Raw genomic sequence first — 16716 nt, 5'->3', positions numbered from 1 at the left:
CTAACGGGAAGAACACATCAATCGGTAAAGGTGCATCATAGCATCAAGCTGTCCTAGGAACATTGGTAGTACAATCATTCGTAAGCGCTCAAGAATTACTTCAGCCGTGTCAATCGTGTATAAAATCACTCTATGTACATATCATACAAAAAGCTGTCTTCAAGAAGGGAGGCATTACTTACAGTAGCTCGACCCTCAGTGTGGTAACACGCATCCAGCGTGTGTAACCCATCGGGGGCATGTCGTGCTATGCGATTATGCTATCCTGTGCTTGCTTTTGGACATCCTTCCAACAACCTTTCTGAGGAAGAGGGTGCAAAGACGCTACTATAACTTGTAACATGCGCGCATTTACTGTGTCGAGCACTGCATTTTTTGCTGACAGTGCTGCTCAGACTGTTGAGTTTCAGGGGCTTCAACTGTAACAAAAGGCGTGACGTCGTTTCACTGAGGCGCGTGCTCTCCCGACATAGTCCCAGATTGGTGGAAGGCTGCGAGGAAAAAAAATTATTTCTGACAACTCCTACGGAAATTTATGGGGAAAAAAGGTATAGATGTTCTCAGAGTTTGAATATTTAAGGTACGTTCCACGTAGTCTGAGGGTTAAAACTTTGGGATCCTGTTTCTGTTTATAGCAGATGTAACCATGAAGTATGCACAGTCGATGTTGAACGTGAATTATGTATGTGGTCCTCGTCCTCATTCCTTTGTTCATAACACTGAGAACTGAAGGCCTCCCTAGTCGTTCACAACATGCTTCCAAACACGGACGTGTGCCTCATTAATTGTCAACCTTGTCAGAGCAAATGGCCGAGCAAAAGGAGACACATTTTGATACGGCACAGTCTCTCCAATTCACGACCTCTTAAGGCGGACTCATGCGGACTAGGTAACGTTCGCTTCTGGAGAGAGTTGGCTGCGCCGTCGCAAAATTATTTTCTACACTTTGCCTTCCTCTCGCACTTTACGGAGGTAATGTAGTCGGCGCCAGAGTGCAGGACATGACAGGAAATGACAACGCCATTATTTTCATTCCTAGGGATCTGCATAACTGCAGTGAGCTTGTCGAATATGTTGACTGCAATCAATTGCCCTAGTGTTACTCCAGGGAATGACATCATTTTGGCATCCCAAATATCGCGGACAGGCATGACGAGAAAGAAAAGCGATTTCTTTGCATCTCCCACGTATTGGAGATCTGGTTAACTTTTTTATTTGCCAAAAGTCAGTGGATCGCGTCAGGCCTTCAAAAATATGCCATTCCCCAGATAAGCTCGACGGGAATGCGACTGTGAATGTTTCGCGTAGGGGTCAAGCGAGGTTCACGAGAACCGAATGCGAACGAAAATCCCCCCACAGACGTCTTAGGAAGTGAGTCCGCCTTAATTCAAGCTTCTGGATAATTCAAACTGGCTACCGGGTTATGTGATAGCTATGTGTATTTCGTGGCGGTAACCACCCAGTAATTGGAACATATGAACGTGCACAACAACTGCCGTGTCAGGGATTTATTTACTTCAATGTTAAGTTCACTTAAAGGGACTATCGCATCCATTGCAGTCGATCCGAAACTGTAGTGCCTTTTTACTCCGCATTCATCACTGATTATAACTCCGAAAATCCCACGCGAATTGGAGGTGTTGTTCCTGTGCTCTTCGACGAAACGCACGGCAAGAGCAGGCGGTGGATATTTAGAGTACGGAGGAAACACCTCTCTGCAAATCAGAGAAAGTGTCACTCGGACAAGGCCAATAAGTGCGCCCGGCACCCATTGGTGTGGAGCAATCCCAATCGGGAAGCACCTAGGGGGGGACGGTGTAACCTTGGTGACTGACTGGTGGGCAGGAGGCATGGAGTCTGCTGGTTGCTGAGAGTCTGATCGCCTTGGGGAATGCTGTTTCTGGTTACCGTGGGACGTGTTCGTAAGACAAGACCGTAGCACCATGTTCCGCGCAACTCGGTCGTGTCAGAGCTCACACTGGTATGCAAAAGTTGGCGTATTTACTGAGGTCTTTTCACTTAGTATATTACGGTGGACGCGAAGGAGACCACATTTGAGACAATCGCCTGCGCTGCTGTTTTCGTGTGCCTGGCTGACATCATGACGGCATTACAATCGCCGGGGCCTCTCTTAGCCACAGAGGGAGTGCGAGTCTTTAAAAATGCATTTAATTAATGTGTAAGCTGTTTTTTTGGCTGTGCACGGGGGTGGGGTAGTGTCTCTGTACCCTCCGCCAGATTGAAAACTCTCTGCCTCTCCACCCATGATGACGGACGTTACCAGTTTGGTCTCATGCACACTGTTTCTGGATGCGATAGTCCCTTAAAGACTTTTGTCTTTAAGACAAGGTCTTCAAGTTTTATGAGAGTGATGGTGGGTACTTGTGCCGGTTGAAAGAGGAAGAGAGAACGAGTCACCCTAAAGGTGTGCGCAAACTCGTGGTTGGATCGAGACCCTCCCATTGACAACACAGCCAACAAAAAGGTGCGGATGATAGCCGATACTTTCTCAAATTGGATTAACACTATAATAAACAATATCTGCACTTGCGGGGTTTGTTACTGGCTTGGGCTCAACATCGCAAACAATGTTTTTGGAGTTGCAGATGAAGAAGTGAATGTGAGCACGTATAACCGATTGTTTTCTGCTGTGTTTCAACGCTTGCCTTTTAATAAACATTTTTGAATGAATAGGCTTCTAAAACTTCCGTCACCGCATGAACAGGAATGTACGGCAAGGCCTGGATTCAGAGCAGATCCTTTTTGTTCGTACACTAACGAATCTCCAGCTACCTTCGAGTCTGAATTAAGAGGATTGCACTCTAATGTCTTGCCCATCGTATGCTATAAACTATAATAATGTTATGTTCCCAAAAATTTCGATTTGAACTCCTCTGGAAATCGCTTCTGAAGGCAGAATGCCGCAGAGCTAAGCCGCCAGCTTGCTCACGTAGACATGTCATGCTTTTTGCTTTGTTGTCTCAATGTAATTATAGTTTGTGGCACATTAGAGGACGTACATCATGCACAGATATAGTACCCTTACGTGCCAGTACTTGTGTGTTCTTGCTTCGAGCTACACAAACCCTTTGGAGCAGACGCAAAAACCTGTCTCAATCACGTTTCAACCATGACCTACTAGACTATAGCGACCGTATACCCTTCCCAGCACCGCATTTGAAGGCTAGTGGTGACGCTACTCACCGGCCCGGATACTGCTTCCTCAATTTCTACGGTACTGTGTACTTTAGCTTACTTTAGTATTTTTGTACAAGCGGTAAATGCCCCACGAGAGATGCTTCCTTCTAGAGTTGATTACCGTCATCATTCTACACGTTTTCATAGGAGCTGTTGCCGTCGTCTGCTACGGTAATAACGCGTCCGCTTCTGCGGTTTCAAAATTCAAATTGCCATCGTCCAATCACGATGCAGATCTTGCGGGCCGATACGCAGTGCCCCTAACGGATTGCGCGGACAGGCTCCCCGTGGGGTCTGCCGATTATGACATGGCCGCTATGATCTAGTGGGACGTGGTTTCAACAGGATGACTGACAAAATGTGGTGCATCTGTATTTTATGTGTAGCATAGCCGTGGTACACATCAATTGGTTTGCAGAATGATCGTATCAAGAAGGCAAGGAAGTGGCACCTACGATCGCACAGGAGTCCGGCCGAATTGATTAGGAGTATATCGGAAGCAATCACGCGGGATATTTAAACTCAATCGCCGCCCATTACAACGTGATTTAATTGCCAGAAGGCGCCCAGCAAATTGGGGATGCACCGAGCAGTAAAACCCTGGAAGCACCGCTCCGCACCGCTGCCAATACATCGTGGGAAGACGAGCTCTCATTTGCCATTAAAAATCCATCTGCTAGGCAAAGCGTGTGACGCTGACCAGATGTACTATGGCCACTTCAACCCAGTTGGTTGGCCTCATGACATGGGACGCCTTATTGGAGCTGCTCTGCACACTGTGAAGTGACCGTCCTTAGAAGTGACAGATTCTCAAACGTGTGCATGTCTAAAAACTCTCGCACACGCTACAGGGCAGTTACACCCATTGTTCCTTTATGAGAGTGCAGGATGTTTGCTGTACAATATGCTGCTACCAAGGAAACACAAAATTTGCTGAACGTGCTCGCACCACTTATTCAAGAACCCGTGTTCAGAGTCATGTTGCAAACGGCTATATAGACATTTCTTGTGGGGGTCATAATGACTTGAAGGCAGTCACTGCCCTGATTCGTGCTGAATTTCCACGCAGTTTTTCTTGGCACACTACCGTGCTTTCTTGGAACATTACAGTAGTCGACTGATTTTTCGGATGCTGATAATTCAGACTCTCCTGGTACATTGGACTCCCATAGGGAACCATGACCTTCCCCGTATGGATGTCACATCTTTAATACGATTCTTTCTTTAATTGAAATCCGATTTTCCGTACTAAAACGCTCGCAGATGAGCACCACTACGACCATTTTTGGCACTACGGAGGCAATGTCGAGTCAGTCATTTTGGATTGTGCATTTGGATTGGATTGGATTAACTTTAATCCTAGGTAAGACTGCTCTAAGACTTCCAAAACGTACTTCCAGGTGACGCCGGCGCGGTGCCGAGCGCGCCATAGGTTTCGGCACACATAATTTGCGCAAATGCATGCGGGTATCACCGTACGGAGGCGCCACGTGCGGCAGGGGGACAGTTGCATACTTCTGTAACGCAACCGAGGTGCAATAAAGTTTCATTTACTGAGAGTCCGATGTTTCAGACATTTTTCCCGGCCACCTCAGACTGCCCAAGACCGGAAAATCAGTCGGCTACTGAAATGAAACGTGGTTAACAACGTCTGCTATCGTCGTGGTCATAGAAAATGCGTATTAAAATCTGAAGAGTGGTCCACCCTTGAATCGCTGAACCTCAGTCCACTGCAGCGCGGGGTGACATTTACGCCGTTCACGACTGGAAAAAGTCCGGAGCGAATAGACCTTCCCGGGCGTGGCTGATTATGTGTCTCTTCAGGTGATGCTTGTGCGTGAACGCTTTAGAACAGAGTTCACACTGGAAGGGCCGCTCCCCGGTGTGGACGCGTACATGGGCCCGCATTCGGCACTTGTCCCAGCAGGAGTAGTTGCAAAAGCCGCACTCGAAACGGTGCTTCTTGCTGTCAGGAACCTTCTGATGTTTTCTATCGGCCGGTGAAGAGCCTGAAGGAAGACGGGAATGGTTTTAGATTACTCACATTACAATATTTTTGTTGTTGTTGTTGTTTATTTATGCCAATACCTCGGTGCCCAAAAAAGTGGCATTACATGAGAGGGGGGGGATAAATAGATATAAAACGTCGAAACTTGAAACGGATAGGCTGCTGGTGGTGAAAAGCAAAACAGTTGGATATGGACACGAGTGACTGAGGCAAACAGCCAAATATGTAGATGACGGGGTCGTGGAAAAAATTCGCATCATCCGAAATTCGTATCAAACGAATTAAACCAAACTAAACATTGAGGCAAGAAATTTGACAGTGACTTTTCATTTTCCGTTACTGTCAATGAAATAGGTCGGTTGTAACACTTTTGTGTCTCTGTTTTCGGCCAATGCTGCCCAAATATGTAATTAATTAATATTTGAGACAATACTACCAGGGACAGAAGACTCCTAATTTATGAACAAGTGAATAAGCTTGTCTATGCCACGGGCAGAAAGTGAAATGTTTGAAAGCTCGAAGTGGAGCATGAAGCGGAACATGTACAGGGTGGGACCATTTTAGCGTCGTTACGTACCAGTTTTTATGAATCCCGTTCACCACCAATCAATAAAATTTTACAAATCGAAATTTGGGTGCACCAGTTGCGCAGTACCCAGTACGCAAGAAAAAGCAGTCTACGATACAAATTAAAATGAATCGCACGTCAATCATGTTTGGCGTGGGGCCAGCACAAACAAGTTAGCAGAAATATAAAAGTGCGCTCCAGTTAAAGCGCAAATTCACAACTGTCATACATGCATATACCCAGATCAATTTCTAAAACAAATACTAAATACACAAGCGGGAAAAGCGATGCTCTCGCAGATCCACACCCACAGCGACCTACTCGCAAGTTACCCAAATTTGGCACACAGTATGGCTACCCAGGCAAAAAAATACGATCAACACATCATTCCAACCAGTGAAAATGGCGATTGTGGTGTCACTGAAAGAGGTAATGTATCAACAAACTGATATAATCACTCTGATAGGGAGCTAAACAAGGATAAAACGCAGGTCGAGATCCCGGTATTGTTGCCAGTCCATGTAGACCGTGAAGAGAAAGGGTTTGTGGCCACCTATAAAGCAAAACAGAGTGCGTAAGACATACAACACCCAAAGCACTTAACAATTACAAAGATAAAGCAAAATGCGGTACGGTGAAGGGGCAAGCCAGACTGCTATGCGTTGGCAAACGAAACACTTCAGATACCGCTATAAAAAGGACAAAACCGAACAAGTACACAGACAGCCGTCTCTACATGCGTCAAAAATACTGAAAAAACTGATTATGTGTGTTTTGGTCCTGGGAATCATCTAAAGTCATGATTATGCATATGAAAACAACCAACAACCGCTCACGAAAACCCAAACTCAACTGCGAAAGGCTCATGCTATCAATGACGATTGTGCTACTGCGTGTAATAATGCGCGAACAGTAGCGTAATAAATTAAACAAATTTTACTGGCACTTCTTAGGCTGATTAGTGAACTTAAAAAGCAATAGAAAATTCTGCAATGATTTTTAGTTACAATTTTGAAGAAATTATCACGGACGCGCTCGCTCTGGAGCAGACGCAATTCAAGATGACGGCGCCCAGTCAGCAATTCGGCGATATGGAAAATTAATCTGTAAACTTTAAAATAGCCCACTAAAATGTTCCAAACTTTGAAAATACAACGCACTGTAAGATGGTTAAAGATAGTTCTTCACCGGGAAATCCGGTGCATCCTGAGAAACTACAGCAACACACTAACAGCGAACACAATTTATTCCCCGGCGTTGAGGCAGACCGGCTTGAAACGCGTGTGCAGTGTCGGCCTGCTTCTCAGGTGTATGTCATCAAAAGAAGCAGATCGGAACGTGACAAGATCGACGTTGATCATGCAAGACGGAATAAGTATAGAAGAATTACCTGTCCTTATCAAGAGAACATCAGCTGAAGCACTGCTTTCAGACGGGGTGCCGGCACAAGCTGAAACGGAACCTTCCTCCGCAAGTTCGCCGTCCGATAACTCAAACAGTGTCACCACCGTCTTCGATGACTGCAGCACTGTTAAGGACGTGTACACCGTCCTGCAACATATCGACCCGAAGCTACTTACTCCTGCAGTTGGTGTGAAAGCGCTGGACAAGTTACTAGCGATGAAGTGTCACCCAAGCGGAGATACTCGATCCAAACGATCTCAGGGTGAGAACCACGCGTCGATGGTCATCACGGAACTCTGCAACCTCATAACAACATCTCGCAGCTCCGAAGTTATCATTGACGGACTTCGTGCGCTCGTAAAGCACAGCCAGAACCCGGCAGAGAAGGCAAGTTGCGTAGACACATTCGTGCAAGTCATCTTGAACAGAATCTGCGATGCCAGAATCACGCTACCGGAAATATTAGAAGCCACCGCGCTCCTTACTAGCTGCGGAAGCCAGTACATGGGCACCGTCGATCATTTTTGGCAAGGTATCACGGCGCAGTCCGCGGACATGGAAAAGAAACACATTCTAAAGCTCTACAGCTTGCTTCCGTACTTCAAGAGCTCACAGAAGGTCGTCCTGCGAGCGGCTGCGCAGCACACCAGTAGGCAACTTATCGACATGAAGTCCGAAGACGTCACTTACATACTCGGCGTACTGACGAGGCTATCGGGAGTTCCGCAGAGCTTGCTTCAAAATTTGACCAAGTGGATCAGTCTCAATCTCCATGTCGTTCCCGACAAAGATTTTGGGTTTTTGATCAAATGCCTGAGACTTTTAAGGTATTACGATCCAGTCGCTGAGAGGGTACTCGAGAGGTACATCCGCGTTCGTGGAGCCGGCATGGACCAAGACATAGTCCATGCGCTGTGCGATTACTGCACTACCTTCCGGTGGAGAAACGAGACGCTCCTCAATGCCGTGTCAGACTTTTTTGTCAGGAACCACAAGGACATGGCGCTCCTGAACGTACGCGTGGTTGTGAATGCTTTCGGGTTCCTCAACCTGGTCCCGAAGAACCCGATGGACTTTTTCGGATCCTTGGAGTGGGTGCTCAGAGAGAGGTTTAACCAGTTTCGGCCCGACCATGTAGTAGACATTCTTGTGTCCTGTCTCTACCTGCAGAGGTACCCTCTGAACTTTGTCAAGAGGGTGTTCAGTCCATTCTTTTTGGATAAAATGAATGGTAAGCTGTTTTCCTGCTATGAGATTGCCATTTTTGTCGAACGATAATTAGCATTATCATTTCTTCATCGGTAGATCCGTAAAGATTACTTTTGAAGAATGATGCAACAACAACAACAACTTTATTTTCGACCTTGGAGAGTGGGAAGTTTCATCGCCACAGGCGATACTCTACCCCATTGATGGATGGAATTATGTTTTCAACCACATAAAAGTAATTAAATTACAATTACAAAATCATAAACGTGACCTAACTGCAATTACGGTTACTGGGAAAAGTAATTATAAGTTATACTGAGTTACGTTTGATTAGGTAGCTAAATTGAATGTCATCCCCAGTAAATGACATTCGTTCCCTATTGTACGGCAATACGTACATGCGAATGAGTTCAGGAAACTTATTTGCTTTTCCCTCCCACACCTACTGCATATGCTCGCAGTAGAGATGTAGCAGAAGTAACAACAATAAATCGTTTGAAGAAATGGAACACGAATGAAAACATGTCATCCAACGTTTTATCACAAATTTAGTAACTTTTGACACGAAAGAAGTAAAGCTTAAAACTGTTTTTTGGAAAATTACCCTCATTGCCCTTAGCCATGTAGCCAAGTGTGATGCAGATAAGCTTCTTACTTGTCTTTTCTTGTGAGTGTCGTGGAAAATGCAACGCTTTTGTGAAGTTATCCAATGCTTCGCTATTTTTGAGGAAAAGAAATAAGAAAAACTAGCACGCCTGTATAATGCTTCATATGTTGGGCCCTGGTGTCCCAATTATCGACAGTCACGTAGTTTGCGAATCACATTCTGTTTCTTTGTGTGGCTCGATGCTATACATACAAATGACATTCGGTACGACTGTCATTGGCCAGGAATGCCATTTGGTTTGCCGTGCGACAGGGGTATAAAGCCGGAGGAGTGCAGTACAAATATAGAAATACGTATCGATATTTATTCATTGCTCGATGACTAGAAATATATTCTTAGAACCTGCTCCAGTGGGGGGTCCCCGAAATCCACCATTAAGAATAAACGTTTAATAATAAAACATTGAAGAATAATCCGCTTAAAAAAACACACGGTTAAAAATATATGTCCTAAAATAAACCGCCTACTATCCCCGTTTAGAGATCACCGTTTAATAACCCACAATTAAAAATAAACTGTTTCAAAATCCCCTCACCATCTAGCACGGAGGCGGACTGATTGCAGTTTACGCCGGGTTATATCATGTTATGTTAGGTTAGTTTAGTTTGGTTTCGGTTAGTTTGGGATAGTTTAGGCTAGTTTGATCCTTGAGGTTAGTTTAAGTCCCTTGCTTGCAGTTTACCATGATTTGGGCCATACCACATGACTCTAGCAACTGTATGGTGGATTTGGGGGGGATTCTGAAACGATTTATTTTTAACGATATATTCTTAACCGTGGATTCCTCAGCGTTTTTATTTAGACGGGGATATTCCGGCGATTATTTTTGTGCGTTGATTTTTAAGCGTATATTGTAAGCGATATATTTTTAACAGTGGGCACTTACGCGTTTATTTTCTAAATATTATTTTTAATAGTTTCAAACGGGATACACCCGTCCGAGTTGGTTTCGAAACTATGGTGTCGGTTCATTCCTCATTGATCACTGCTGATAGTGTCGAAATAGTTGCACAGCTTGACTACTATTCGATGTAAAACAAGAGCAGAAACACGGCAAAGACGTCGTTGCCACCCTACACTACCAATCTCTTTTTATTTTTAAAATTCCGTGTGAGCGCCCGGAAGCAACTGTGGCAATGAGTGGCGTACAGACGTGGACAGATGGAGAGAGGACAGCAGGAAGGAGTGGGGGACAGGGGGGGGTTAGTGTGTGTCCTGGGCCGACTTCACGGGGAACTGTGCCGACATACGTCTGGAAAGTCTTCGGAAAACCCAGGGAAAACCCGAGACAGCACAGCCGGTGACAGGATTCGAACCCGTGTCACCTCCCAGTCTCGGCGTGGTAAAAAAAAAAAATTAGCCAAGTAGACTGTCAGCTGATGCCAGACATAGCACTATCTGTTTCGTAAATGGGCACCTGGATGAGAGCGTTCCTTTAAAAACTAAGACTGCAATGATATCGTAGAAGTTCGTTAAATGCCATAAAAATGATGCAGCGAAAACAGCGAAACGGAGACGCTTTTAGCTTACGCGGAACAGATGGGTAAAAAAAAAACTTGGGACATCACGAAAATAACTCGGGTCTTCCGTGTTTCAGAAACGCTTCAAGAACACGAGTTACAGAAGTGCAGCCGAAGACTCAAATTTTTGGATTCTGCTTTAGCCCTCGAGTGCAAGCAATACTATGGACCCTACCTTCCGAGGGACCACAGCGCAAAAAGCTTGAGGAAAGGTCAGTAGATGCAAGCCTCATGCAAGTTGTTAAGAGACGTTTAAATAGGTATTTTTGCACTGACGCACGTCTTGCAGATGGACGAATATCACGATTGCGTCACACGCTACACGACGACCTGAGCAGGGTTCTTGGCGGCGACAAGAATTTTCGTTTCTCCGTTGTGCAGCCTCAGTTGCCCCTCTTAGAGATATACATCATTGGTAAGAAACCGTTTTCATTGGTTTAAGAATGGTTTAGTTGGTGTGCACCAGTGATGGCCAGTAGTTTAACTACATGTAGTTAAACTTACTACTTCAACCACCTGATTGTAGTTAAAAAGTAGTTATCAACTACTTGCAGAAATGTAGTGTGCAATAGAGCCCTGCGCGGATGAGATTTTTTGCCATTCGCATCCGACCCTCATCCGCGCACACGTTATCTGCGTCCGATCCATATCTGCAGCATACACAACAGTTTACATCTGCATCCGAACCGCTGAGCAAAACGCACCATCCGCATCCGATCCGCAAAATCCGCACGTTTTGTAGGGCGCGTAAACACCGCAGGAAGCATATATGTTGGTATAATTTCGGATGCCTCCGTGCTGTCGCGGAAGCACTCACGACGACAAGCAAAGGTAAACCTTTCAACAAACGCGACATGGAGAGACTTCTGCAACGCGTAGAACGCTACCTCGTCGATGCTCGCGTGGTTCGAGATGCCAGAATGTCTCCTCTCCCGTCTTGGACGTGCGTGGTCCAAGGTGAACCCAAGCATGCGCTCGCTGATGGCGCGCAATACAAATAAATTGCTGGTAGAAAAATTACAGCATGCAGCATATCCTCATCCGATCCGCTACCAATCCGCTGCTTTCGCATCCGCGTCCAATCCACACACCGCAGGAAGTGCTAAATTTTCATCCACATCCGCAAGTATCTTGCGGATATCTGCTTCCATCCGCGGAAGGTGCAGGGCTCTAGTGTGCAACTACTAGTTAAACTACTGTTTCGAGTAGTTAACTATACAGTAGTTAGGTTACTGCAGGCGCCAACTACTTCCGATTTTGCCGCAAGCTTTATGGCACAATTGTGCATCTGACTTTTACCTTGAGCTACTTGTTTGCTGAAAACAGAGGTGCAGAGCAATTGTGCCGTGCATGTGTACTTATTCTTCACTTTTATCACTGCTTGTGATTCATATTTAGGTGTCTGAGAACCCTATAGAATGGGATTGGTGTTGATGGACAACGTTAAGTAGTTATAGATGTAGTTAAAATATATTGGAACAGTTAAAGAAGTAGTTTTAACTATCTCCCCTGAAAAGTAGTTGAACTACTAGTGAAACTACTCCATTGCAAAGTAGTTAGTAGTCATAGTGAAACTACTTAGAAGTAGTTAATGGCCATCACTGGTGTGCCATCACACATTTAACTCCAGTATAAGAGGGAAATTGTTTGTTATATTAATGTATCGTACACATGTGTCATTCAAAGCATGCTTCAATGTTTCTGCTTTTTAAATCTTCTTTTTGCAAGTTTGTAATTGGAAAGGTTTCACTTGTGACTCTACATGCCTTGCTATCAAGTGTGCAAAATCGATTACATGTGCTGTTGCTTTCTGTCAGATTATTTAATCCAGCTCAACAAGCAAGGCAAGCCAATCCCGGCTGATGCAACGTCGGGTATTGACAGAGTGTGAGTATAGTATTTCAATCGGGTCTAAAGTGCTGCCATGTTAATGCGGCATCAGAATTACTGTGAAATGGCATTTCAAACCAAAATCGCCTGTCCACAAAGAAACTATGTACACCTTATCATTCTACCCGCTGCGGAAAAATTTGTGGATGACGAAAGTTGAAATTCTACCTCGCTCACTCGACTATGAATCTTCAAGAGACCATTCATGCAGTTGTGTCCAAAGTGTCCAAAACAATGGATTCATTAAACGATTTTATGAATATATTCATTAATGAGTTCATATAATGACTATAATGAATTAATGAATTTAATGAATTTACAACTGTTAAAATACACATGTTGCTAAACAGGTATTGAGCGCTGAGATATAGAAGCATTTTTCCTTTCTTAAATGATGACATAACGTGAACATTAAGTGCATATCAGGTGGAAAGTTTATGCACATCAGATGGAGGCTCATCACTGCTCTGAGAGTGAACAGAGATCTCTCCCGAGATTGCCAACTCTCTTTCCATTTCACAATCACTGGGAGCCTGCTTGCCAAGTGTGTCCGCGTTTTAGCTTGCTCCCAGTGATTGTGGACTCCGACCAAATTGCTTCGCTCTCCACACTCAGCAAGTTTATCCCTTTCAATCTGCTTTTTTGAGCTTCTTCTGTCTTTCTCCTTTTTTTAAACTTTTTCATAATCTCTCGTTGAATTCAGTACCCTTTTGCATGCCCTCAAAACATGTCAAATGAAGAAAGAAATTGAGGATTTGTATGTATTTATCCCTTCTATGTTGTTCCAGCCTCAGAACATCATAATGATAAACGGAACGCAGCCAGGGACACGGACGAGGAAGTGCACAAACGTACTGCTGACTCTCAACTAACAGAAGTTTACTTGCAACACACATTTAAATGCAAAAAACAAGACACAAGGAATGTGACAACACCTTATCACAATATCAAAACAGAAAAACTAGCTGCTCAACACATGATTTTTTTCTGTTTTGATATTGTGATAAGGTGTTGTCACATTCCTTGTGTCTTGTTTTTTGCATTTAAATGTGTGTTGCAAGTAAACTTCTGTTAGTTGAGAGTCAGCAGTACGTTTGTGCACTTCCTCGTCCGTGTCCCTGGCTGCGTTCCGTTTATCATTATGTACAGTTACCAACTACCCCGCATTTCTACGCTCGCTCAGAACATCAGTTCTTTCATGTCAAATGAAGTTCGCTCTACCACACCAGCCCGATTGCGTACCCTTTATGGTCGTGTTCGCTTATTCGACTCGACTCGACTCGAGAGTTGAGAGAACATTAGTTCCCCCGGTGGGCAAAAACGCTACTACACGAATGTCATAGCTGTGGCAGTGACCTCCCACTCTAAAATGCGGGCACCTATTCGACCCCAGCAGCCGCTCGAGAGTCGACTCGCAGCGACTCTGCTCTCGCTGAAGGTCGCTGAAGGTCGCTGAAGATCGCCAGAGCCAGACGTATGACGACTCTCGTACGTCATAGCGTTTTGATCGCATCGTAAAAATAGAAGACTGGGTTTGGCCTACCCCAAACTTTGAAGTCTGATAGCCACTTGTCTTAAGTTTTAAGAAACAAGAAAGAAACAAGAGACAACAATTAAGAAACGAGATCAAAAATCAAGCGAAAGCTCGCCCCACGCATTTTCAATGGCCTACCTCACGCAAGCACCGCCATTTTTCCTTGTGTCTGCTTCACATTCACGTCACCCCACACCGCCGGCACACTGCCTTCAACGACGCGGCATGCCCATTCTGACCGTGATTCTGACGTTATGCACTAATTCTCTCCCTCTGTGTGCGGTGAAATGAAAATGAGCCCCATACGGGAGAAAATGGCGGATTTTTAGTGGGATTTTGTTTGATTTTTAATTTTTCCTCTACAGGACCATAGCACTTTAAAAAAAAATCCAACAAAACTGGAGACAAATGGCTACCAGTCTGCGAAGTTTGGGGTTGGCTATAGAGCCCTGCGCGGATGATATTTTTTTTGTATCTGCATCCGACCCGCATCCGTGCACACGTTATCCGCGTCCGATCCGCATCCGCAGCATACACAACAGTTTACATCCGCATCCGAACCGCTGAGCAAAACGCACCATCCGCATCCGATCCGCATGTTTCGCAGGGCGCGTAAAGACCGCAGGAAGCATATATGTTGGTATAATTTCGGATGCCTCCATGCTGTCGCGGAAGGACCCACGACGACAAGCAAAGGTAAACCTTTCAATAAACGCGATATGGAGAGACTTCTGGAACGCGTGGAACGCTACCTCGCCGGTGCTCGCGTGGTTCGAATACGCCAGAATGCCTCCTCTCCCGTCTCGGCCGTGCATGGTCAAAGGTGAACCCGAGAATGCGCTCGCTGCAGGCGCGCAATACAAATAAATTGCTGGTCGAAAAATCACAGCACGCGGTATATCCGCATCCGATCCGCACACCGCAGGAAGTGCTAAATTTTCATCCGAATCCACAAGTATCTTGCGGATATCCGCAGAGCCCAACTAGAGCCCTGCACCATTTGCGGATGGAAGCGGATATCCGCGGATCCGCTTCCATCCGTGGATGGTGCAGGGCTCTAGTTGGCTAAGCCCCGTCTTCTATTTTTACGATCCAGTCCAAACGTGTAACATTTGCCAGACTAACTCCATATAGTATCTCACTTTGTACAACACAACATTGCTTTGTGGAGATGCCTGCTACAGATACTGGAAACTGTGCGTTTCCTATTTGGGGTGGGTGCACATAGAAATATGTATGCCACAAAAATTATCTCGAAAAGATGCCAGTGTCAATGTTTGGTACGTTAGGTCACATCCACATATTTTGTCACGTGGTCCATAGCTCTTAGCGCAGCCTGACCATCTCTTCTTCCAGGCTGGCAGTGGTCATCAGCTTGGCCGAACATTACTGCAACGACGGAAGTCACATGACGGGCCAGCACGCAACCAGACTCCGTCTGCTTCGCCTCTTGGGCTACGAGGTGGTCGAGCTCAATTACGACACTCTGCAGAAACTGCGACCAGCTTCAAAGGAGAGGTTGAATTATTTAAATGAACAGATTTTTAATAGGCAAAGCTAGGGCAAAGCTAGGGCAAGGCACGACAACGTTAATTAAAATACCTGTAAATACCTGTAAAATTAAAACTGCACCCTTTAGGCCCAGTGTGTTGGAGACACTGATACTCAGTATTTTATTGCACGAATGAGGTTTTAGAATGAATAAATGCAGTGACTGAAGAGACAAAGGCCTTCCAGACTCACAAAAATTCTGACATTTTTATTCAACTTTCAAAAATAAACTCGGTTTGTTGCGAATGTAAATCAACATTTTTCTGTATTGTCTCTGTGTGGGTCAAAATATTTTTGATCTGCCCGTATACCACCAGTGTACTTGTAAACTGCACTTATAAACGCATGTACATTTTACAGGTTGTTAAAATCAAATCAATCAAATTGTTCACAAGAAGAAACTATGTATTTATTTATCACACGCCTTCATTTGTAGGATACCACAACAGAAGTACATGCCTAAATGCTATGCTGTTATGACACCAGTCATTCCATTACTTTTAATATTCACCTCTTAAATTACAATAAATTTCAAGTTAGACTGAACTGTGACATTGCTCCATTTACTAATTGAAAGCTTGCTCCGGGAGATTGCTTTAATACTACGACATAGTCTCGCCCAGTGTGCCTTTTGTGATGCACCGCATAAAAAGCAATAAAATACTACACCAACGACTCTAGTGGAGTGCTGCTATCGTGATCAGAGGCTTGAATGAACCATGGAAGGGAGGCATCAGTATAGTCCTGTTAAACTTAGAGTCATATAGAAGATTACAGTTCAGGATCTACACTCATACGTAACAGATTCCAGCATCATGCCACAAATGTTTGTTACATTTGACCTGCATGAACCAACTACTCAGTACAAAGAATAACATGAACATGGAACGTGTTTGCACAAAACTACCGATAATTAAGGCCCGGGGTTTTCTGCGAAATATCGCGGAATCCTGCGTTTGGCACGGAATTTCGCGGAATCCCTTATATTTAGGGTTTTTTTATGCATATTCAAAGTCTCGAATTCGAATCAAATAACAGTCTCTCTAAGTATTTCATTCGCGAATCGAATATCCGACTATTTGCAGAATATGAACGACACCTCCCGTAAGTGGGCTTCGCCTGACGCTGCCCTGCACGAGGTGAAGCCTGCTTTACGAAACTGCCCAC

At 44.8% G+C, this 16716-nt stretch overlaps 1 protein-coding gene across 1 annotated transcript; it reads left to right on the top strand.

The window, feature by feature from the left end:
- Positions 1–6830: 6830 nt before the first annotated feature.
- LOC135384153 (FAST kinase domain-containing protein 3, mitochondrial-like) lies at positions 6831–15565 on the top strand. Its single transcript, XM_064613375.1, has 5 exons — positions 6831–8409; positions 10652–10786; positions 10864–10989; positions 12392–12461; positions 15355–15565. Exons 1-5 carry the CDS (start codon positions 6906–6908, stop codon positions 15557–15559), a joined length of 2040 nt encoding a protein of 679 aa, XP_064469445.1. The 5' UTR covers positions 6831–6905; the 3' UTR covers positions 15560–15565.
- The last annotated feature ends 1151 nt before the right edge of the window (positions 15566–16716 follow it).

The sequence above is a fragment of the Ornithodoros turicata genome, chromosome 2 (assembly GCF_037126465.1).
Source record: "Ornithodoros turicata isolate Travis chromosome 2, ASM3712646v1, whole genome shotgun sequence".
Taxonomy (NCBI): Eukaryota; Metazoa; Arthropoda; class Arachnida; order Ixodida; family Argasidae; genus Ornithodoros; species Ornithodoros turicata.
This window is presented reverse-complemented; position numbering and strand designations above follow the sequence as displayed.

What these genes read in the sequence shown, in the direction of transcription:
- LOC135384153 (XM_064613375.1), top strand. Translation starts at nt 6,906, where the DNA reads ATGTTCCAAACTTTGAAAATACAACGCACTGTAAGATGGTTAAAGATA. An exon ending in CGCAAAAAGCTTGAGGAAAG is followed by an intron (nt 10,787 to 10,863) that starts GTCAGTAGATGC and finishes CACGTCTTGCAG; the next exon opens with ATGGACGAATATCACGATTG. An exon ending in CTTAGAGATATACATCATTG is followed by an intron (nt 10,990 to 12,391) that starts GTAAGAAACCGT and finishes GCTTTCTGTCAG; the next exon opens with ATTATTTAATCCAGCTCAAC.